Source organism: Mustela lutreola, chromosome 12, assembly GCF_030435805.1.
Source record: "Mustela lutreola isolate mMusLut2 chromosome 12, mMusLut2.pri, whole genome shotgun sequence".
NCBI lineage: Eukaryota > Metazoa > Chordata > Mammalia > Carnivora > Mustelidae > Mustela > Mustela lutreola.
This window is the reverse complement of record NC_081301.1, coordinates 20,781,433-20,806,469: the sequence shown is the minus strand read 5'-3', so window position 1 is coordinate 20,806,469 and position 25,037 is coordinate 20,781,433. Positions and strand designations below refer to the sequence as shown.

At 39.1% G+C, this 25,037-nt stretch overlaps 1 protein-coding gene across 2 annotated transcripts in view; it reads left to right on the top strand.

Moving 5' to 3' along the window:
* HSDL2 (hydroxysteroid dehydrogenase like 2) overlaps positions 1–25,037 on the top strand; it is a 59,348-nt gene that overhangs the window by 32,931 nt on the left and 1,380 nt on the right. Inside the window, exons 7-11 of one of the 2 annotated variants that reach the window (XM_059142312.1) lie at positions 1,293–1,487; positions 3,362–3,433; positions 9,310–9,459; positions 12,139–12,267; positions 13,841–14,034. In XM_059142312.1, coding sequence (XP_058998295.1) covers positions 1,293–1,487; positions 3,362–3,433; positions 9,310–9,459; positions 12,139–12,267; positions 13,841–13,941 — 647 coding nt within the window. In that variant the 3' untranslated portion in view covers positions 13,942–14,034. Of the gene's footprint in view, positions 1–1,292; positions 1,488–3,361; positions 3,434–9,309; positions 9,460–12,138; positions 12,268–13,840; positions 14,035–25,037 lie in introns of those variants that run through there. The other variant, XM_059142311.1, reaches the window with a different exon arrangement.

The following is a 25,037-nucleotide window of genomic DNA, read 5'->3' as shown; positions in this document are numbered from 1 at the left end:
CCCGTTGAGCAGGGAGCTGGATGCTGGACTCAGTCATGGGAATTCAGGATCATGACCTGAACCGAAGGCAGTTGCTCAACAAACTGAGCCACTCAGGTGCCCAGCTGCCATTTTTTATTAATAAGGTATCACATCAAGAGCAAAACCAGATCTCTTGAACTATTGGTTAAGCAAAAATTTTCTTCGTGGTAAAGGAACTATAGTTATAAGGTAGGGATATATTTTCTGACTCAGTGCTTTCAGGAAATTGCCCAAGTTAATTGTGCTGCCTTTGAAGTAGGGTTTTATGCTAGAATGTCTTCACCATGAAGGTAGGAGCTTTTATCTGTTTTTGTCCCCAATCCCTACAGTCATGCCTGACTTAGAGTAAGTAGTGAATCACTATATGTTGAATGAATGAAAAGGGGTTATTGGCTCTCAAAAGCTATAAAGTTTTCATCTTATGGACTGAATTATGTAAATTATTCCAATATGTAATGATTTAAAATGATGGTTAACAGTGGTATGGAGAGAACTTTAAATTACTAGAGATTGAAACCTGAAGTACATTTAAACAAGTTGACTTTTTCATTGTTTGAAATGTAAGCTAAAATATATGTAAGTAAGTTGAGATAAGTTACTGTTCGCAATTTTGACAATGTCTAATTAATAGTGTACAATGAATGGTAGAGTTTCAAATTACTTCATAAAAAAACATAGAATTTAAAAATCACATGCACCTAAAACAAGGGTGCCTGGGTAGCTCAATTGGTTAAGTGTCTGCCTTTGGCTCAGGTCATGATCCTGGGGTCCTGGGGCTCCTTGCTCAGTGGGGAATCTGCTTCTCCCTCTCCCTCTGCCCCTGTATTCTAATAGAGGGATAAGACAATAAATTTAGGGAATGAGGTCCATATTTAGAGACAAACTGAGGCCCCATAGAGGTTAATAAGCGCCTTGCCAAAAAGCAACATAGTTCGCATAAAAAGCCCACTAACCTTAGTGCTCCGTGCTTTTTCTGGTACATCTTTCTGGCTTTCCTTGAAGAATCATATGCAAATTCTTGAGCATTCTAAATCAGAAGCCTAATTGAATTTTGCTGTGAGTCTCACAAAGGACTTCTATTTTATGAGGCAGTGTTGTGTAGAGTAAGGATTGTGTGTTCCACCCAGTTATGTTAACAGAACATTTGCCAAATCCCTGAAGCTCTCCAGTTCTTGTTCTCATCACCTGTGAAATAAAAAGATCAGCTGCCTTGTTTGTTCCTTCCACAGTCTTACTTCATTTTCAGGTCTATGTGTGTGTTCTCTCCGCAGCCATCCACACTGCTGCTATGGACATGCTGGGAGGATCTGGTATTGAAAGCCAGTGTAGAAAAGTTGATATCATTGCAGATGCTGCCTATTCAATTTTTAAAAAGCCAAAGAGTTTTACTGGAAACTTTCTTGTTGATGAAAATATCTTAAGAGAAGAAGGAATAAGTAATTTTGACATCTATGCAATTAAACCAGGTAATGCTTCCAGTTTTTAAAAGTTTTTTAAAAGTAGTTATGCATTTTTCTACATTTCCTGCAAAGAACACACACATGTTTTGTGGGCATTTTGTGTAATCATAAAGCTAATAACTTCTTTTAAAACCTATCCCGATGAAGGGGAAGACCATACCAACACAGCTTCAGAAAGAGAGAAAGGAAAAATTGAAGTGAATTGAGGCCTTTTTAAGTATGTACGGATACAGAAGGCATATCAGCCATTTCCAAATCTTGAAACTAAAAATGAAAATTGGGTTTTGTTTTTGGTTTTTTTTTTTGTTTGTTTGTTTGTTTGGTTTGGCTTTTAAAAAGATTTTGCTTATTTATTTGACAGAGAGACGCAGCGAGAGAGGGAACACAGCAGGGAGAGTGGGTGAGGGAGAAGCGGGTTTCCCGTGGAGCAGGAGGGATCCCGATGCGGGGGCCGGATCCCAGGACCCTGGGATCATGACCTAAGACAGATGCTTAATGACTGAGCCACCAGGTGCATCTGAGAGTTGGTTTGTAAAGTTGATCTTAAGGGGCACCTGAGTGGCTCATGAGCAGCTGAGCTAGAATCAGAACCTGGCTTGTCTTCTCCCAAATTCCATGCTTTTAATCCTTAGACAACACTGCTTCCCTCACAGGACTGCTGTGAAGGTTAAATAGATTGTGTATATAAAACTGCGCTGGGGATGCCTGAGTGGCTCAGTTGGTTAAGTGTCTGCCTTCAGCTTAGGTCATGATCCCAGGGTCCTAGGATCAAGCCCCGCATCGGGGTCCTTTCTCTGTAGGGAGCCTGCTTCTCCCTCTTCCTCTGCTGCTCCTCACTGCTTGTCCTCTCTCTCTGTGTCAAGTAAATAAAATCTTTATAAAAAACTAATAATAAAGTTGATCTTAAAATCAGAGTAAAGACTTTATTCAAGGATTAGGTTATATAGGAGTACATCTCTATGAAAACTTTCCGGAATATGGACTCTTTCCAAATGTTTCTCTCTTAAGTGCAGTCTCTTAGAGCAGCTAGCTTACTGCTGGATGGTGAAAACAAGAGAACACAGTCTGCCCTTTGCCAAGAGTGTGATTCGAGAAGTTCTCAGAAGGCCACCTTGTTCAGAAATCATTTTTCCTCTCTAAAGTTGCAGGTCACGGTGGTGATGATCAGGCATTCTTACTGTTTGTGTAAAACATAATCTATATTAAATAATAGACAGTATAGGGGCGCCTGGGTGGCTCAGTGGGTTAAGCCTCTGCCTTCAGCTCAGGTCATGATCTCAGGCTCCTGGGATCAAGCCCTGCATCGGGTTCTCTGCTCAGCAGGGAGCCTGCTCCCTCCTCTCTCTCTGCCTGCCTCTCTGCCTGCTTGTGATCTCTGTCTGTCAAATAAATAAATAAAATCTTTAAAATAAATAAATAAATAAATACCAATGCATTCCTGACCTCCAGTTTTTTTAATCTTCTGAGAGGGAGAGATAGAGATGGGAAACGTGTCCTTTTTAATGAGGAATTCCCTTCTCTCAGGAGGCCAGGTAAGAAATGAGTCCTGAGCACTTTGGAGGGATGTAGGACAGGTTTGCATGGATAGATGAGGGGGTAAGACCTCCTGAGAGAGAAGGTGAGAGCTTAACATAACAGGTGGCTCTTTGTTTGGATCTTAGAGATGAAATTTGCCATAGAAGAGGAGGATAGCTTGATGAGAAAAGTATTTTAGCCTTGTGAAAGTCAAGTAATCGGACAGCTCTCATGGGAATCTTTTCCATTGCACTAGAATGACCACTACAATAAAAACAGATAGAATGTTCGTTAAACAGGTGTTAAAATCTTAATGTATTGATGTTGTCATAGTAACCTGAGTATTTTCGGGGTCAATTTTCCAGGCCATCCTTTGTTACCAGATTTCTTCTTAGATGAACACCCAGATACAATTGTCAAGAAAGTGGAATCACGTGGTAAGATGTAGACCATATTTTGTGTAGGAAAATAAAGATGCTAACTATGTATTTCTTTCAAAATATAAAATTGGACATTTCTGCCTTATGCTTTTAAAACATTTTTGTAATTTAAACTAGACAAGTAGTATGTGGGCTTAATTAATTCAAGCAAGGAAGGTTGTCTTTTCCTTCTCCCAGTAAGAAGGTCTCAATATATTCTTTTCATTTGATTTTTTTAAAAACTCTAAAAAGAAAACAAACCCTTTTTAAGGTTTTATTTCTTTTCCTTGGCCCTGTCTTTACGTATTTCGTGTTCATGTATTATTTCATTTTGAGGAAAAATGTGTCACATCAAAGTACACCTAACACCATTCTCAGAGTTTGTGCTGTGTGAGTACTTGAGGGGAGAAATTAACTTCAAAGGGGCTTTTGGTTTTACTTTATTTTGTTTTTATAATTGGTCCAGAGTTTAGTCTTTGTGTTTGACGTTATGCCACTAGCTTACTGAAAGATGTCAGAAGAAACATTCTTTAACAAATACCATTGAGAAGAATCTTTCATGCTTTATTAACAAGAATAGTTGTGTTTCTCCTGGGCCCTTACTTTATTTTTATCTTCTAGACACTGCAAATCTCCTAAGCGATCACAGATTCTTTACATGGCTGCTAGAAAACTTAAGAACAGATTTCCTCTATACCTTCGTACAGATTTATAGAACCTTACACTGCAGTGTTTTTAGCGCCCACCTTTTTTCTGGCTTACTCTTTTCTATATTTTTTCTTTGTTCAAATTTTTGTAGATATTTAGGAAATTACTTAATAAAAATGGCAGCTTTCTTTTATATCATAAAAAACTTGAAAAATATACAGCTTATCAAAGTCTGAAAGAGTTTAGTCCTCAGGTTAGGCAAGAGGAAAATCCTGATTTTTACTCATCACTTAGACATTGGAAATGAGCTCATTGAAATTCCAAATTTAAATTAACAAAAGCCACTTATTGATCATGTATATCCATTTTGTTTTTCAAAAAATATTTATTGGGCACTACTGTGTTTCGAATACTGTGTTAAGTACTTTGCATTCATTGTCCCATTTAACACTCGTGAGCCTACAAGGCGAGTATTATTATCTTCATTTTAGATCTGAGATCATGCAGGTGGCAGAACCAGGATTTAAATTCATAGTTCTCTGATTGCAAGGCCTGTAACCTTAACCAGTAGATTTAAATTCCTTGTCTAAGTCTTTAATATGTAAAGTCATTTTAAATTAGCATATATCCTCCCTCAGTGATCTAATTTATTAGCTATGAGGAGTTGCCATCTCATGGACTAAGTGTGTAGTTGCTATGATCAGCCCATTCTCTCCCTTGGGTCATAATGACATAGGGAACAGAATCATAATCAGAAGGTTGTTTCATGACTGGAATCAGAACAAGAGAGGTTAGATAAGTAAAATGTAAGATAGATGTTTATTAGAATCGGATTTCAGTAGGAGTGATTTTGCCTGTGGGATCAGAGTATGTCAAGTGCATTGACTACACAGTCCATACACCCATCTCCACACGAGGGATGCTCTCATCCTTGAGGTCGCAGTACTCCCATTCCTTCTGCTAAAGCTTCTCTTCCCCATAGGATGCTGGAGAGAGCATTTGCTGCTGTGGCTCTCTTTTCCCTCTTCCTCACTCATGCAATTCTATTCAATATTTCCTGTAGATATATTAATGTATTTATATAGGTAATGGTTCAGTATACCTGGCCTGGGACCTAACATCTCTTTCAGGTGATTATTTAGTCTTTATGCACATCCACTATATGTTGACTTCACACTTTCTCTCTGAGGTCCGTGTGTAATCCCTCATTTCTCAAGTGAGAACAGCTCACCTTTCTATTTGCTAATCCTATTTGTACCTTTTCTGTTTATTTGTGCTGTGTATATTTGTTTTATATATTGTGTTTGTAACTATGAAGTATAAACTATGCACATAATTTTTAATTTATGTTTTTCTCATATTAAAAATAGTACTGTCATTTCTTCATTGATTTCCCCTCCACCTGCCACCCTAGTGCAACACAGAGAGCCCACAGAGTCTTGTTAGTTGGGTCAGTTTATTTTTGTTTTTGTTTTACTTTAGTTTTAATTTTAATTGCTTCTGTTCCTCTTCTCCAATTGTTCTGGATTCTCCCCAGAAACACTTATTCTTTGCCTGGCTGTCTTTTTATTTTACCCTGTAGTTATCACCATCTTTTAATATTTCTATCTTACTGTTCTTTCCTTCTGCATTCTGGGAGACCTTTTCAAGGTTGAACTCTGTATTACTGCTAAGACTTTTGACAGGGTGCTTGGCTGGCTCAGTAGATAGACCGCATGCATGACTCTTGATCCTTGGGGTCGTGAATTGAAGCCCTATGCTGGGCTTGGAGCCTACATTACAAAAAGACTTCGGACACTTTCATCTTCTCATATGGCTATACTTAAAATAATGTTTATTTTAATTTTGGTGTTGTATTTTTTGTTTCTCATGTTCCCTATTTCCTTTTTCATTTTATTCTGTTGTCTTTTCATCCTGGCCCATTATATATGACTCTATGCCCCTGTTTCATAGAGTTTTCATGTGGAGGAATCCTTATGGGATTAATAATCCTAGTAAATAATAATAGTAATTAGTAATAAATAACAGTAAATAAGCATAGTAAATTATTTTTAGAGATAGATTCTTTTTTCTTCAGGATAATTTTCCTTTACCTTAAGGTACATTGTTTTTCATAGACATCAGGTTATTTTTTCCCCCTGTTAATTCATCTTCATATTAGGAGTGATCGCTAGAGCTAGTAGAGCCCGGTGACAGAGATGCATAGATTGCTTTTGGCTCCACTCCCTGTTCAGCTGGTGGAATTCCTTTCTCAAAGCTGTAGCTTCTCTTGTGGTACCTGTTAGGCCTGTAGCTAGTGCCAGTGTGCAAGACTGACACAAGACCTTCTTCTCTTCCTACTGTCCCCTGCATTCCCTGCTCTCAGGGCTCTTCCTCTCCCCACTTTCACCAGTAATGCTTTGAGGCCTTACTTTTCAGGATGAACCACTACCAAAGCTCCCTCTACTGTCTGCTCTTCCAATATTGGGAACTACAGTCTTTGAAATTGGATTTGAAAGATGGAGGCATTCTTAAAAGATGGCATTATATAATAGAGGGACAGATCCTAATCTTCTAGCTGGCACAAGCCCAGAGTCTGGTCCCATGTTTTAAAAATGTAAAAACCTGTCTTCCTTGTTTAGGTGAGCAGGACCATTCTTTCTCTGAGATCTTCCCTAAAGCAAAGTATAGGCAGTCCTGTGTTCTTAGGCTGACTCTGTGAACCTTAGAGTTACTGAACATTTCTTCCTAGGTTCTGACAGTAAATTGTGAGTCTAGGTGATGGTTAGTGTCTTGCTCACATGTTTATACTTAAGTTGTGAAGTTAGGAGAATCTGTGACGGGGCTGCTAGCCATGTATCTTTTTTTTTCTTTTTTTTTTTATGGTTACTGAAATGCTCTTTCTCATTGTAGTCTATTGATTGTACCTTTCCACTACACTACTGATTTCTTTTTTGTCTCCTGAAGTTTTATTCTCTTGTGCAGAGTCATCACACCATGTCTAAATATTCCAGGTGATAAATTATGCAATTTATGTAAAAAGCTTTACACTAAAGTTTTTGCTGTGGTCTCCTTGGCACCACAGGCTTCTAGGGGCTACTTCCCTGATCTAGGTGTTGGTGACATAGTATGTTCACTTATTGTTAACTTTTTAAAAATTTATTGAAGTACAGTTGGTGCAGCATATTACATTAGTTTCAGGTGTACAACATAGTGTTTGGACATCTCTCTGCATTATGCTGAGCTCACCCCAAGTTTAGCTACTGTGTGTCACCGTCTACTGTGTGTCACCGTACAGCATTATTACAGTACCATTGACTCTATCCCCTATGCTGTACCTTTTATCCCTGTGACTTACTCATTCCATAACTGCAAAGCCTTACCTCTCACTCCTCTCTACCCTTTGTACCCATCCCCCAGTTCTTCTGGTAATTTTTTGAGTTGTATACTTATGGTCATTATTCATACCCGTTACCCACAAAAAGCCAGTTCCTCTTGCAATTTCATCAGACTGGGGGCTCCTCCCACTGGATGAAGAGGACGGTGAGATTATCAGCCTCAAAAAAGCTCTCCCTGCCCCTGGCCCTGGCAGGAGCCTAGAAACAGAAGACCAGGGGAGTGGAAGTTCCGTATTTTTAAACTTGTATCAACTTAACCCAATGGCCATAACCATTCAGTATATAATGAGCCAGGGGATCTGCAGTCCATAGGACAATTCCAATAGCGTGAAGCTGTCCTTCAAAATACCAACTTCTGTTCCTTTATTCATTTTCCAGTAATCACTTGTGAGTAGTTTGGCGGTTGCCCCCAGAAACAAGTGAGAACAACTCATTAATTAAATTAACTCCAAGGTCAGACTGTGCTCTAGGCTAAAATTGAACTCTCCATCTGTTTCCCAACTCAAATCATACTCAGCCATATTGACCAGTATAACTCACCAAAGATTATTAAATGAAATCTAATGGACAACATAAAGATCCTCTGTCGTACAACAGAAGCAATATAAAAGTATCCCAAATTTGCTGGCTATAAATTACCTTCACTATGATTCCAGAGACAAAAACGACAATAAAATCCTCCTCTTCTTACAAGTTAAAATCCAAACAGATATTAAAGATGAAATCCTCAAGACCCAATGGAGCAAAGAAGATACACACTTTTTAAAAAAAAACTTGTAGTCAGTTTGTCATTATTTTTAAATTCATTACAGACAGTGCACCCCTTTACTGCCTAAACCCAGGGACAATAACCCCAACTGCCTTGTCCTTTGCATAGTCCTGATGGGAGGAAGTAGGTTCAATCCAGGGATGAAGGAACTAAGTTTAATTCAGAGGTAAAGTTATTAGAAGTTCACTTGGCTGTTGATTCAAGCTACAGTCTCCAACAATTCAGTCCATTGATTTACATCGTTGATGTTCTGATCTCTAGTGTCTTCTTTTCTCATTTGGTTTTAGAACTCAGAGGGGGTGATGAAGGAGTGATTAATTATTACTCCTAAAAATGTCTTTAGGTCTGGGCGCCTGGGTGGCTCAGTGGGTTAAGCCGCTGCCTTCGGCTCAGGTCATGATCTCAGGGTCCTGGGATCGAGTCCCGCATCGGGCTCTCTGCTCAGCAGAGCCTGCTTCCTCCTCTCTCTCTGCCTGCCTCTCTGCCTACTTGTGTTCTCTCTCTGTCAAATAAATAAATAAAATCTTTAAAAAAAAAAAAAAAAATGTCTTTAGGTCTGTTTAAAAACAAACCAAAAAAGCCACTATAGTTTAGTAGTGGTTTGGGTTTTTTTTTTTTTTTTAACTTAATCAGAGAATGAGCCTTTTATTTGGAGAGTATAAACCATTTACATTTATAATCATGACTGATGTGTTTGGATATTATTCCATCGGTTTGACTTCCGCTTTTTGATGTCACCAGATGCATTTATTTTATTTTTATTTTTATTTTTTTATTTTTTTATTTTTTTAAAAGATTTTATTTATTTATTTGACAGAGAGAAATCACAAGTAGATGGAGAGGCAGGCAGAGAGAGAGGGAAGCAGGCTCTCCGCTGAGCAGAGAGCCCGATGCGGGACTCGATCCCAGGACTCTGAGATCACGACCTGAGCCGAAGGCAGCGGCTTAACCCACTGAGCCACCCAGGCGCCTTGCCAGATGCATTTAAAATCATTTTTGTCAAGTCTAATTGGTGGCAAGTCTTTTCTGCTAATTCACTAATTCTCTGTGTGGCTTTATACTGTGTAGGCTTTCAAACCATTTATATCAATATTTTACAGGTGCTCTTCCGGAATTGAAAGAAGAGAAGTCACAGCCACCACCAAAACCACCTTCTGGAGCTGTGGCAGAAACATTTAGAATCGTTAAGGACTTCCTCAGTGATGACGTTGTTAAAGCCACTCAAGCAATTTATCTGTTCGAACTCTCAGGTAAGGATAATATCTGGGAATGTGATGCTTTTGTGAAATAAAGTAGGATATTTCTCTTGGAAGAAAATCAGCCTCCAGTGGCAATCACCTTGATAGTTGCCTATATCTAAAACCCTTAACCCTAGAATGTAGACATTAAAGAATAGTAAATACTGATTTGTATTTTAAGATCAGTGCATATGGACACATGTAAAATAAAATCTCATTACATAGACTTCCAGTGTTAAATAAATTTGGGGGTATGTAGTTGAGAGAAAATCCTAGTTAGGAGGGCATATGGATCCTGACTATGAGGTTTAACACAGTAATGTATCATCAGCCACGACACCCGGCCATTTTTATCTTTGAAATTATCGGAGTCAGTCTGCATGTAGTCAGCGTTCTTAAACTTCTCAATATTTTTCTTCTTTATACTGAAGAAGTGTATAGTATGTGTTAACTATACTATACACACATACTAATGATATTAACACATACTAATGATAGTTTTAAGAACTAGCTACCTCAGTCCCATTGAGTGCAACCTTGACATTATCAATTCTTTCATCCTTTGTCTCCTCGGTTTCCTCTCTTCTTCCTTTGCTCTCCGTAGAGCCCATGGTCCGTTGCTTTAATCACTCTCTTACCTATATCCTACATTCCCTGGCCTTTTTGTGCTTATGTCATCACCTATCAAAAGCCTAGTCCTGAATGAATCACACTGGCTGGCCCACAGTTGCATTCCGGCTGCTCAGTGCTCCTGGGGAAATGGAAAAACCCGTCACACTACCCAGTGGATCTGCACTAGTAGAAATTCTCATCAGCCTTCCTCAACTGGGCTCTAAGCAGCACCTCAGAATACTGTATTTCTGTGGTTGGCTTACTTTCTCATTTTCCACAGTGACTGTTTTAAAACTTCTCAGTATTCCACAAACTTCCCATCTTTCTCCCTTTTACCACTTCCCTGCCAGTTTCAGCAAATAACCCCACCTCCTCTTTCACAGAGATAATACAAACTTGCAGACAAAGTGCTTCAGCTTCCTGTCATCTGATAGCACATCAGTTGTTATGAGCATCATTCTTTCTTCCTTCCCAGTAGAACAGAGCTCAGCTCTAGATTTAAGCATCTCAAGCTTTAATGTTGTTACTGATCATCTGGGACCCTGCTAAAATGCAGTCTGATTCACCATGTCTTGGGTCTGAATTTTGCATTTCTGACAGGACTATAGTCCACAGATCGCACTTTGAGTAGCAGAGTTTTAGATCCCATTTCCTCTAGCCTCATCAGGGATTTTGTGCTGTGAATTACACCCTCTCACCTGTGTATCCTGCAGCCTACTTTCCAATGATAAAATCCTCAAAGTCTGTTCCATCTTTAAAACAAAACACAACGCCCCTGATCCCACTTCTTACCCCTACCATTCCTCTCCCTTGTAGAGCCAAACTTCATTTCATGTAGAGTTCACTCTACCATAGTATCATATTTCTCCATTCTGCTGAATATGCTGTCACCAAGGTCCTCAGTGACCTCTGTATCATCAGTGGACCTTTGTCATTTTTACACTGTCACCACTCTACAGCATTTGAAGCTGTTGACCGTTCCTGCCTTCTGGAAAGGCTCCCGTCCTTGTCTTCCCTGCTCTGTCTTCCCTGACAGCAGCTCTCCTTGCTTTCCTGCTTTATCTGTAATCATCCTTGTCAGTTCCAGACTTGCCCTAGGAAACCTTAATCATTCACATGGCTTCAGTTGACCATAGGAAATGATTACTTAGGTTTCTGTATTTCTAGCCTAGTCAGACTTCATTTGACATTTTCACTTTGTTGGCGCAGAGATGCCTCAATCTGAAAATGTCTGAAACAGCTCACCATTCCCAACACCTGGCTTGGACACTGCCTATTCAATCTGCTCTTCCTCAGTAGTCATCTCTCAGTACAAAATACATCCACACTTACCCGGTTTCCTGAGCCAAAAACTAGCAAATCATTTCTTACGCACTCTGCATACCTTTTCCTCATCCTGTTCATTTATCGAGTTTTGTGTTTCTGCTTTGAAGTTATCTCTCAAATATGCCCACTTCTCCCTATTCCCACGGCCACAGTCCTGATCCAGGCACACATCCTCAAGTTCTCAAACTACCCTCACAACCATCCTAACTTGCCTTTTGCATCCTTTTTATCCCTCAACAATATATTCTCCACCCTGATATTAGGGTGATTGATTTAAAATACCAGCCTTATGTCATTCCCCTTCCATGGCATATCCCTTACGATACTGACTTTATCGTAAGGGATATGCCATGGAAGGAGTAAGTACTTTGACTTGGCCCACTGCCCCTGCCTCTGGACTGCTTCATGAGCTCATCTCATGCCACAGGTCATTCTCTTTCTACCTTCAGTCCTCCCACACTCGTTTCAGTTCCTCATTTGCCTAATTCTCACCTGACTTTCCAGTCTCACCTTCCATGGGGCTTGCCTGGCTCTGCTTTGTCTTGTGTAAGAACCATGTTACTTCAGGGACGTCAGAGCCCAGCCCCATGCCTGGCACGGAAATACTTAATAGTTATTGAATTTGATAGTGGCCTGAGGGTTTTAACCAGGAAAACAGCATTATGTAAAATTATTCTAACTTTAGCAGCTATTAAGTTTAAGAAGAACAAGGCTTCTTCGGCATTGTTTTCTATATCTCTGTATTTTGTGCAGGTGAAGATGGTGGAACATGGTTTCTTGATCTTAAAAGCAAAGGTGGGAATGTCGGATATGGAGAGCCCTCTGAACAGGCAGATGTGGTGATGAGTATGTCTACTGATGATTTTGTAAAAATGTTTTCAGGTGAGTTTTAAATTTTATTAACTTACTGATTGTTCAGGGAAAATTTAGTTCTAACTTTATTCCTTTCCAAATAATCAAGACTTGTGTTCATAGCCATAGAATCTTAGCAGCTATTGATGTTAAAGAGCACATAGTCTTCAGAAGGTGGGTCTTACTGTTTGGTTAAGTTCTTACTGTTCAGCCAACAATGGGAAAGTCGAAGTCAGAATTTCTTTTTTGCGTGACTGAGAAGCCCATAAGGTAATCTTGAAAATAGAGAGGTGATTTAAAAGGACTCCTAGGTGGACTTTATTTCTACTGGTTGGACTAAGACATAGCCCCTTCCAGTAACACCTGGGACACAGGAGGTGCTGAACTCAGCTGTACCTCATTTATTGAGAGTAAGGTCCTGCTTTGATCATGCCATGACTGTAACAGGAAACAGAGGCCCTCTCTCGTGGCTCCATGATCCTGCTTTCTGTGGAATCCCTAAGCAAGAGAACCTTTTGTGTAGTCTTCTATTCTTCCCATGTACCTCTAACTGTGCCAGAGAATTTTAAGGATAATTTTTTCTATTTTCTACTCTTAGGATACTACTCCAAATGGTAATTATCACACATATTTAGAAACAACACTTCAAACTAAAGCATTATAACATTCTAACCAAAAAAATTCACTTAATGATCTGTAAATCTGATTAATTCTTTGTTCTGTTTTAATCTTTATACATTCCCAAAAATCACAGTGTGTACTCTGTGCCCTGTAGATCTTGCTTTCCAATTCCTTTTTTTTTTTTTTTTTAACTTTTATTTATTTTTGAGAGAGAGAGCACACAAGCAGGGAGATGGGGCAGAGGGAGAAGAAGACTCGCTGCTGAGCAGGGTGCCAGATACACTCAGAACCCCAGAATCGTGACCCAAGCTGACGGTAGCTGCCCTACCCACTGAGCCCCCAGACGCTCACTGCTTTCCAGTTCTAATCCAGGATGCTAATGGCCTACCTACCATCTGAGACTGTGTGTGTATGTTGCTAATCATTGAGGTCCCTTCAACTTTCCCTTTTATTTATTTTTTAAGATTTATTTATTTTAGAGTGCAAGAATGGGGGTAGGAGCAGGGGGAGAGAATCTTCCAACAGATTCTGCACTGAGTGCACAGCTCAGTGCAGAACTTAGTTTTGCAACCCATGAGATCATGACTTAAGCTGAAACCAAGAATCAGACATTTAACTGACTGAGCCCCCCAGGTGCCCCAACTTTTCTTTTTTCTTTTTTTTTACAGTAGTGTAAATAACTCATGGTACAAAATCAGAAAATACAGTTAAGAAAATAGCAAAACAAAGGGGCACCTGGGTGGCTCAGTGGTTTAAAGTCTCTGCCCATGGTCCTGGAATCAAGCCCTGCATTGGGCTCTCTGCTCAGCTGGGAGCCTGCTTCCATTCCTCCCTCTCTGCCTGCTTATAATCTCTGTCAAATAAATAAAATCTTTTTTAAAAGACACAAAATAAAAATAGTTCTTTTTATTTTTTTTTTAAGATTTATTTATTTAAAAAAAATTTAAAAAAAAAATAAAAAAGATTTATTTATTTATTTTAGGGAGAGCATGTGAACAGGGGGAGGGGCACAGGGAGAGAAAATCTCAAGCAGTATCTCTGCTGAGTGTGGAGCCCAACACGGACTGGATCCCAGGACCATGAGATAATGACCTGAGCTGAGATTAAGAGTCAGCTACCTACCCGACTGAGCCACCCAAGCACCCCTAAGCAAAATAAAGATACTTCTTTATCTCACTACTGAGAAGTCAACCATTAGTTGATTTTGGTTTAGAGTCATACATACTTTTGTGAATATGTATAAATATACACAAGTGCTTTTAAAAACAGGATTATAGCATTACCACTGTTTGGTGATCTTTTTCACTCACACATTGTAACATCTTTCAGTGTTAATAACGATCTCTTCAGTTGTTTTCAGTAGTGCCTTTAGTGTTTCAGTATTCTAACAACTATGTCTTGATAAAACTTAAAGTGCTTTGGACATACGAGATGCTCAGTAAATGTTGGCAAATTTATATTTTATAAATAAGTAATATTTTGAACTTAAAGATCATTTAAAATAAAAATTATCAATTTCTAAACTGAAATAACAATAATTACAACTAATATGCATTGTGTGGTTACTATGAGTTAAGCAATTTAACAAGCAATGCTTTGAGATAAAATGTTTTCTCCATTTTATAAAAATGAAGACTGAGGCATTTTCTCCATTTTATAAAAATGAAGACTGATTAAACAATAAACTCAAGATCACACAGTGAAGAAATGTTGAAGTCAAAATTTGAATCCAAGCTTTTAGGCTCATGCTCTTTTAATCATGATGCTACTCTGCCCTCCAAAGGTGAAAAAAGTCAAATGACTTATTAAATTTAATTTTATTATGTAACATCAACCTATAATAATGGGTTTTCCAGGGGCGCCTGGGTGACTCAGTGGGTTAAAGCCTCTGCCTTCAGCTCAGGTCATGATCTCAGGGCCCTGGGATTGAGTCCCACATGGGACTCTACTTGACAGGGAGCCTGCTTCCTCCTCTCTCTCTGCCTACTTGTTGTGATCTCTCTCCATCAAAAAAATAAGTAAAATCTTTAAAAAAAAATAAATAATGGGTTTTCCATTTATATCTGTCTGTGAATGTGCTTCTGCGTTGACTGTGGGAAGTCAGATAAATGAGTAACTAAAAGAAAAAAAAATATTCTTACAAGATTTCCTTTTTTTTTTTTTTTAAAGATTTTATTTATTTATTTGACAGACAGAGATCACAAGTAGGCAGAGAGGCAGGCAGAGAGAGAGAGAGAGAGAGAGAGGGAAGCAGGCTTCCTGCGGAGCAGGGAGCCCGATGCGGGGCTCGATCCCAGGACCCTGAGATCATGACCCGAGCTGAAGGCAGCAGCCCAAACCACTGAGCCACCCAGGCGCCCCGCCTTTTTTTTTTTTTTTTTTTTTTTTTTTTGAAGATTTTATTTACTTATTTGACAGAGATCACAAGTAGGCAGAGAGGCAGGCAGGGAGAGAGGAGGAAGCAGGCTCCTGCTTAGCAGAGAGCCCTATGTGCGGGGCTCAGTCCCAGGATGCTGGGATCATGACCTGAGCCAAAGGCAGAGGCTTAACTCACTGAGCCACCCAGGCGCCCCTCTTAAAAGGTTTCTTACATTGACAGTGAATTTACTTCTGCTTCTTATGTCCTTTTGTTCCTACTCTTCATCCTATCTGCTCTCTTTTGAAGGGGCACAGTTTAGACCTTATATCCTAGTATGGTTTCTCTTTTAAGAAACCACAGCCAGGGGCTCCTGGGTGTCTCAGTGGGTTAAAGCCTCTGCCTTCCACTCAGGTCATGATCCCAGGGTCCTGGAATTGAGTACCACATCGGGCTCTCTGCTCAGCAGGGAACCTGTTCCCCCCCCCCCCCCAACGCCTGCCTCTCTGTCTACTTGTGATCTCTGTCTGTCAAATAAATAAATAAAATCTTTAAAAAAAAAAAAAAAGCCTAGCCATTTCTGACCTAATTTATATAGTGGATACTTTATAAATAAAGAAACTTCAAGCAACTAGTACTCATCTAATCAAAATCTCCTTTTGGCCAGTAGAGGCCACTGTAGGGTAAAACATTTTCATAGAAAGAAAACTGTAGGGGATTACCTGTTTAATGTATAGAGAGGAGATATTATATATAGGATATTGTGCTTACTAGCTATTTTTAAAGTTATTTTTAAAACAGTTTTATTGAGGTATAATTTACATGTCATAAAATCCACCCAGTATAGATTTATAGTGTGTACAGCCATCACGTATAATCTAGTTGAAGAAATTTCCATCACCCCAGAAAATTCTTTCATGTCTCTTTGTAATCATTCCCCATTTTTACCCTCAGCTAGGCAAACGCTGATTTGCTTTCTGTCTCTTATAGATTTCTGGGTAGTTGATATAAATGAAATACACAGTGTATAGTCGTTTGTATCTGTCTTCACTTACCATAAGGCTTTTGAGATTCATCCATTTATGTTGTAGCATGTATCAGTAATTCATTTCCTTTTTATTGCTGAATAGTATTCTACTGTGTGGCAATTCTACATATTACTTATCCACTCACCAGCTGGTGGGCATTTGGATTATTTTAGGTTTTCAGCTGTTATGAATATGCTGCTCTGAGTATGGTCATGCACGTATTTGGGTGGTTGTATATTCTCATTTCTCTTAGATAGATTCTTAAGAGTGGAATTGGTGGGTCATATGGTAAGTTGATAGCTTTTTTGAGAAACTATCAAACCGTTTGCTAAAGTGGCTGTACTGATTTTACCTTCTCATTAGTAATGTGTGAAGGCTCAGTGGCTGTACTGATTTTACCTTCTCATTCGTAATGTGTGAAGGCTCCCATTTCTCCAAATTCTCACCAAAACTTATTAGTATTTGTTTGTTTGTTTGTTTGAACAGCTTTATTGAGGTATACTTGACAAAAGCTATATATATTTAAGGTATAAAACAATGATTTGATGCATGTGTATATATACATTGTTAAATTACTGTAGTCAAGCTAATTAACACATTTGTCATCCCACATAATTACCTTTTTTATGTTTGTAGTGAGAAGGTTTTAAGATCTACTCTTAGCAAATTTCAAATATGCAATATAGTATTATTAACTGCAGTCACCATGCTGTGCATTAGATCCCCAGGAATTATTCATCTTAGAGCTGAAAGTTTGTACCCTTTGACCAACATCTCCCCATTTCTCTCACTCCCAACTCTGGCTACCACCATTTTACTCTCCGTTTCTGGATTCCACTGTAAGTGAGATCACACATACTTGACTTTCTCGGTCTAGGTTCATCCATGTTGTCACAAATGGCAGTGTCTTTGGTATTATAGCCATTAGAGTGAGTGTGTGGTGGTATCTCATTGTGATTTTAATTTGTATTTCCTTAATGTTGAGCAGCTTTTAATGTGCTAAATAGCTATTTACATTGATGAACTGTTCAAAACTTGCTTATCTTTAAATTAACTTGGCTTTTTTTATTAAATTGCAAGATTCTTTATAAATTCTAGATGTATGTGATTTTTTTTTTGTTCTTAAAGATTTTATTTATTTATTTGACAAACAGAGATCATTAGTAGGCAGAGAGGCAGGCAGAGGCGGGGAGCGGGGCGGGGGTGGGAGGGGAGGCAGGCTTCCTGCTGAGCAGAAAGCCCCACATGGGGCTCGATCTCAGGACCCTGAGATCATGACCTGAGCCAAAGGCAGAGGCTTTAACCCACTGAGCCACCCAGGAGCCCCTCTTTTCATTTTCTTAATGATGTCTTTTGAGTTATGAAAGTTTTTTAGATTTGATAAAGTCTGATCCATCAATTCTTTCTTTTATGGTTCATGCTTTTTCCCCTAAGTATTTTATTCATGCTATTGTGAATGGAATTATTGTCTTTAATTTTATTTTTGAATTATCTGTTCCTAGTAGACATAAATACAGTTAATTTTTTGTATTTATTTTGTATCCTGGGAAAAAACAGTGAAGCCGAAAAAACGGACCTGGGATTTTTTGTTTGAACATTTTTTTTTTTTTGAACATTTTTAAATACTAATTCAGTTTGTTGTTATATGTAACAGTCGCTTTTATTTTTTTAACAGCTTTATTGAGGAATAATTCACTTACCATACAATTCATCCATCTAAAGTGTACAGTTAAGTAGTTCTTAGCATATTCACAGGTATTTGCAGCCGGCACCACAGTTGGTTTTAGAACGTTTTCATCACCTCAAAAAGAAACCGTTTACCCATTTGCTGTTAACCTCATATCCCCTATCAACCTGCTTTCAGCTCTAAGCAACCACTGATCTACTTTTTGTCTCATAGTTTCCCTTTTCTGGACTTTCATTTGAACAGAATAGTATAATATGTGATTTTTTTTTTGTGACTAGCTTCTTTCAGCATGTTTTTTCTTTTAGTATGTGTTCAACTTTCACTTTTTTTTTTTTTTTTTTTAAGATTTTATTGGAGAGAAAGAGCGCATGGGGGGTGGGGCAGAGGGAAAGGGAGAAGCAGGCTCCCCTGATGTGGGGCTCAATCCCAGAAGCCTGGGATCATGACCTGAGCCAAAACCAGACCCTTAACCAACTGAACCACCCAGGCACCCCCAAATTTCATTCTTGATGTAGAATGTATTGATACTTACTTTTTTCTTTTTTTCAAAAATGGAGATTGAATTCATATAACATATGATTAACCATTTTAAAGTATATACTCTTCAGTGGTATTTAATTTAGTGATGCACAGTCCTGTGCAAACATCACTTGTTTATTTCAAAACTTACTCATCGCCCCCAGAAGAACACACCATGGTATGTAAGTAACACTCTTCATTCTGGCCTCTCCCATTCCCTGGCAACAAGTCATATGTTTTTCCTCTTTCTATGGATTTGCCTATTCTAGATAGTTCATATAAATGGAATCATACAAAATAAAACCTTTGTGTGTGGCACCTTTCATTTGGCATAACATTTTCAAGGTTCATCTAAGCTATAGCATGTATCAGTACTTCATTGATTTTTATGACTGAATAATATTCCATCATAGAAATATGCCATAATTAGTTTATCCTTTCACCTGTTAGCAGACATTTGGGTTATTTCCACCCTTTGGCTGTTATGAGTAATGCTGCTGTAAACATTTGTTTCCAAGTTTCTGAGTGGACTTAGGTTTTCATTTCTCTTGTATTGCTGGGTCATGTGGTAAATCTATGTTTCACTCTTTGAAGAACTGCTAAACTTTTCCCCAGCAGCTCTGCCTTGACATTCCTACCAGCAGTTGTGTGAGGTTTCTGTTTCTTTGTGTTCTTGCCCTTCCCAGCACTCCTTATTTTCGTTTTTGTTTTAATAGCCATCCTAGTGGGTGTGAAGTGATACCGCATGTGGCTTTGATTTCCATTTTCCTAATGACTAATGATGTGTTCAGCATTTTCTCATGTGCTTATTGGTTACATGTACATCATCCTTGAAGAAATATCTCTTTGGGTCCTTTGCACCTTTTAATTGGGTTGTCTTTTTTTTACTGAGTTTTAAGAATTCTTTATAGAGCTCAGATATAAAGAGGATATCCTTTATGAAGTGTATTATTTGCAGATATGGTCTCTCAGTTTTTTTGGGTTATCTTTTCACTTTTTTGATGATATAGTTTGAAACACAAAAATTTTTATTTTGATGAAGTCCATTTTGTGGATTTTTTTCTTCTGTTGCTTGTGCTTCCATTGTCATATCTAAGAATCTTAATGAAACCTGTTTTAAAGATTTGCGATTTACTCTTAAAAAAAAAAGATTTATTTATTTACTTATTTGACAGAGAGAGAGAGACAGTGAGAGAGGGAGCACGAACAGGAAGAGGGGGAGAGGGAGAAACAGGATCTTCACTGAGCAGGGAGCCCGACGTAGGGCTCAATCCTAGGACCCTGGGGATCATGGCCTGAGCTGAAGGCAGATGCTCAATGACTGAGCCACCCAGCACCCTGAAGGTTTTTTGTTTTTGGGTTTTTTTTTTTAGAGAGAGAGGTTGGGGGCAGAGGGAGAGGAAGAGAGAGAATCTTTTTTTTAAAGATATTACTTATTTATTTGAGAGAGCATGAGTGGGAAGGAAGGGACAGAGAGAGAAGCCAACTCCCCACTGAGCAGGGAGCTGGAGCCAAAGGTGGTGCTCAATCCCAGGACCCAAGGTCATGACCTAAGTCGAAAGCAGATGCTTAACCGACTGAGCCACCCAGGCGCCCCAAGAGAGAATCTTAAGCAGACTCCATGCCCAGCGCAGAGCCTGACATGAGACTTGATCTTACAACCCTGAGATCATGACCTGAGTCAAAATCAAGAGTCAGACACTTAACTAACTGAGCCACCCAAGCACCCCAGAGGGTTTTTATCTTATTTAATATTTTTAAAGATTTATTTATTTATTTTAGAGAACACAGAGGGGAGGGGCAGAAGGACAGGGGAGAGAGAAACTCAAGCAGACTCTACACTGGGACCCAACATGGGGTTCAGTTGCACAAACCCGGGATTACAACCTGAGCCAAAACCAAGAGTCTGACACTTAACTGATTGCACCACCCAGGGGCCCCTATTTTTATTTTTTTAAGATTTTATTTTTTTATTTTATTTTATTTTATTTTTTTTATTTTTAAAGATTTTATTTATTTATCAGAGAGAGAGAGAGGGAGAGAACAAGCACAGGCAGACAGAATGGCAGGCAGAGGCAGAGGGAGAAGCAGGCTCCCCGCTGAGCAAGGAGCCCGATGTGGGACTCGATCCCAGGACGCTGGGATCATGACCCGAGCCGAAGGCAGCTGCTTAACCAACTGAGCCACCCAGGCGTCCCAAGATTTTATTTTTTAAAATAATCTCTGCACCCAACAGTGGAGCTCAGACTTACAATCCTGAGATCAGAAGTCACTTGCTCTTCTGACTGAGCAAGTCTGGCACCCCTTTTTTGAGGGTGTTTAGATTTAGCTCTCCCATTTAGGTCTCTGACCCATTTTGAACTAATATTTGTATATGGTGTGTACATAGAAGTACAAGTAGAAACCTAACCTCATTTGTTTGGACGTGGAGATCCATTTATCCCAGCATTTCCACTCCCACATTCAAAAGAAAATAGACCCTCAAATATGTATATACACATGTTCATAGCAGCACTGTTCACAATAGGCAGAAGGTGGGAAAAACCCCGGATGGCCATCAACGGATGAATCAATAAGTTATTTGTGTGTGTGTAATGAAATATTATTCAGCCATAAAAAGAAATGAAGTACTTATTCATCATACAATGTGGATGAACCTTGAAAACTTAATAAGCAAAAGAAGCCTGACAAAAGATCACATATTGTATGAATTCTTTCATATGAAACACTAAAATAGGTAAATTCATAGAAACAGAAAGCTGATTGGTGGTTGCCAGGGTCTAGAAGGAGGGGAATTGTTAATACATAGTGGGTAGAGGGTTTCCTTTTGGGGGATGGAAATGTTTTGGGACAAGATAGAGGTAGTGGTTGTACAATCTTGTGACTATACTTAAATTTAAGTTCTGAATTATTCACTTTAAAATGGTTAATTTTGGGGTGCCTGGGTGGCTCAGTGGGTTAAGCCACTGCCTTTGCTCAGGTCACGATCTCAGGGTCCTGGGATCGAGTCCCGCATCGGGCTCTCTGCTCAGCAGGGAGCCTGCTTCCTCCTCTTTCTCTCTCTGCCTGCCTCTCTGCCTACTTGTGATCTCTCACTGTCAAATAAATAAATAAAATCTTTTTAAAAAATGGTTAATTTTATGTCATGTGAATTTCACCTCAATCTTTAATGTACTTATTTTTATTTTATTAAAAATGTTTGGGACATCTGGGTGGCTCATTTGTTACGTGTCTGCCTTTGGCTCCAGTCATGATCCCGGGGTCCTGGGATCAAGCCCCCACACAGGCCTTCCTGCTCAGCAGGAAGCCTGCTTCTCCCTCTCTCACTCCCCCTACTTGTGTTCCTTCTCTTGGTGTCTCTGTCTGTCCAATAAATAAAATCTTCAAAAAAATTGTTTTGTAAGTAATCTCTACAGCCAACATGGGGTCTGAACTCATGACCCCAAGATAAAGAGTTACACACTCCACTAACTGAGCCAGCCAAGTGCCCCAAAGTATGTATTTTTAAAAGGTGTTCTTTGGCCTTTCCCCCTCCCACAGCACAGAAGTGATCACCTTCAGGTCTCTTTGGTATCTCTTTCATTGTGTAACTGCACCTGTTCCAAAGTAATCATATTTCTCAATGTTAGATATGTATTTACACTGTTTTGTTGAGATTCACTAATCTAAAGACTGATAAGTGAGATTTAAGTCCTCTTACAGCACCTTGATGTTGCTTTACCTGCCCCTTACCCATCCCCCCAATATAATTCTATCACTATTTTTGCTTAAATCAGTACTTAGGTTTAAATGATTATGATTCTGGTATAGTTTGCTGCTGAGTCAAATAGTATACTATTACTATGTTTCTTCTCAGAGAACTTTTCTTTTTCCTGGACATAAATAATTGTCCTATTCCCCCACCACCACTAAAATAGGTATAAAGTAACTAAGCAGAATCTTTCTGTACTCTTCCCACAACCTTTTGATACAGTTTTCCACTCTGCCAAATGTGTTAGGTTACCTGTCGGTCTGCTTTTTTCCTGGAGCTCTTTGTCTTGTTATAATAGATAGATAGACTTATTAAGCCTGCTACACAGCTGTGATCCTAGCAATTTTTAACTCTCTTCTGCACTGAATGTCTTGATTTCCTGTGTCCCATGTTCTTTCTTGGTTTATATCCTCTTTTGGTTACACACATTCTCCAGTAGCTTCATGAGACAAGATACATAAGAGGCAGTATTTTGTGAGTATCTAAAACTACTTGTATTCTACCAACACATTATTTGGCTGGGTAGAGCTTTTTGGGTTGAAACTCATTTTTCTTCAGAAGTGTGAGGCCAGGGGGTGCCTGTGGCTCAGTTGGTTTAAGTGCCTAGCTCTTGATTTCTGTACATGTCATGATCTGAGGGTTGAGGGATCGAGCCCCACATTGGTCTCCATACCAATTGGTCTTCACACCAATTGGTGTGAAGTCTGTTGGAGTTTCTTCCCCTTTCCCTCCGCCTCTGCTCCTTCCCCTGCTCACATGCTCTCTGTCTCTCTCAAATCAACAAATGAATAGACTCATAAAAAAAAAAAAAAAAAGAATCATGAATCTATTGCTCCATCTTCTAAGATTACCTTTGAGAATTGAATGATACCTTTTTTCTTAATCTTTTGGATCCATCCTCTCTTCTTTCTAAAAACTTTGGAATCGGAATGCTCTCTTTCTCTCTTGTGGTTTGAAATTTCATCATGATGCAAGGTAGTGTGGTCTTTTTTTCTTTTTTTCTTTCATTTTCCTGGGTACCTGATAGGTTCCTTGGGAATGTATCTTAAATTCTTTCTTTTTTTTTTTTTTAAAGATTTTATTTATTTATTTGACAGACAGAGATCACAAGTAGGCAGAGAGGCAGGCAGAGAGAGAGAGAGAGAGGGAAGCAGGCTTCCTGCGGAGCAGAGAGCCCGATGTGGGGCTTGATCCCAGGACCCTGAGATCATGACCCGAGCCGAAGGCAGCAGCCCAAACCACTGAGCCACCCAGGCGCCCCTTAAATTATTTCTTTGATATTTCTTTCAGTTCTCACTTTCTAGAGAAAATATATGATCTTTGATTCGATCTTTGACCGTCTCCTTCTTGTATTGCATATGCCTAATATAACTTTTTTACTTTGGGAGAGATTGGCTCACCTTATTTTTACCTACCATGTTTTTTAATGAGTAAGGAGAAACTTTATTTGGAAAGAGTATTATGGGGGTGGTGCATGGAGAGAGACTTTTGTAGTAGTAGGAGGGGGATGGTAGCAATGGAGAAGACCTCTGTGACCAGAGGATCTACAAGTGCCTCTCGCCTATTGTATTTTAATATTATCTCTCAAATTTTTAACTTCTAGGATTTCACCATGTGGTCACTGTTTCTTCTTCTCTTACTGCCCCCTTTTCACTCACTGGATCCCATTCCATTTCCCTTCTACTGTTTCTCTCCCTCTCATTCTCCCCCCCCTACCCATTTAGGTTGTCTCCTCTATTTTCTCCCTCTTCCCTGCACTTCTCTTCTTGCCCCTTTCTCCAGTATTCTCTTGATTCATTGCTTTTATATGTTCTCTTATCAATAAGGACACAAACTGTGAAATTTTTTATTTTTTTTACTTTGTTTAGCTTTCTTCAGTGCCTGCCAAATGGCTTTTATCTCTTTTTGTTTTTTTGTCTCCATTTGATGTCCATTTGTCTTTATAGGCAGGGCTCCATAAAGCTGGAGAAGCTGTGTATGTGTGAGCAGGGCTTGTGGTCTCCTGGGTTGTGAAACCCTGCAGTGAAGCAGGGTGACAGAATAGGGACTTGTTTTTCAGCAGAAAAGCTCCCAGATGTTAGTGTTTGTTAAATTTTTGGAGGAGCTGTTCTGTTCCTGTAAAGAACAAAGATTTTCCTGTCTTCTGTATAAATCAAAACTATCCCTTGGTTTATGATTTGTAAATTTAGGTATTTAACATCACATTTCCGTGGAGCAATGTACACCTGTTTATTCGTTAAAGAATTGGGCTTGATTCTTTCTATCCCTAAACAAACTATAATGCTTTGTTACAACCCCTACATTGAATAATTTAAAGGTGTTTAATATCTCAACATGTATAAATACATTAACACATGCTTTTTTTTTTTTTCCTACAAAGAGCCCATTTTTGTGTGGGCAAGTAGAAGTTTACTAATGCACCAGACACATATCGTGCCTGCTGGAGATATCTATATATATAAATTAGCATCCTATAGCTCAGAAAACTATTAAGAATTAGGGGCACCTGGGTGGTTCCATTGGTTAAGCGTCCCAACTCTTGATTTAGGCTTGGGTTGTGTTCTCAGGGTCATGGGATCAAGCCCCACGTTGGGCTTCATGCCCAGCTCAGGGTCTGCTGGAGATTCTTTCCTTCTCCTTTATCCTCTGCCCCTTCCCCTGCTCACATGTGTGCATTCTCTTTCTCTTTCTCTCTCTGTCAAATAAATAACATCTTTAAAAAAAAAAGAAAAAAGGAATCTGAAACACCTGGCTTTGAAATCCAGTGTGTCGTATATAAGCTGTGGGTGACATTGGGCAAGTCAGAATATTCTCTGAGCCTCAGTTTCCTCATTATTT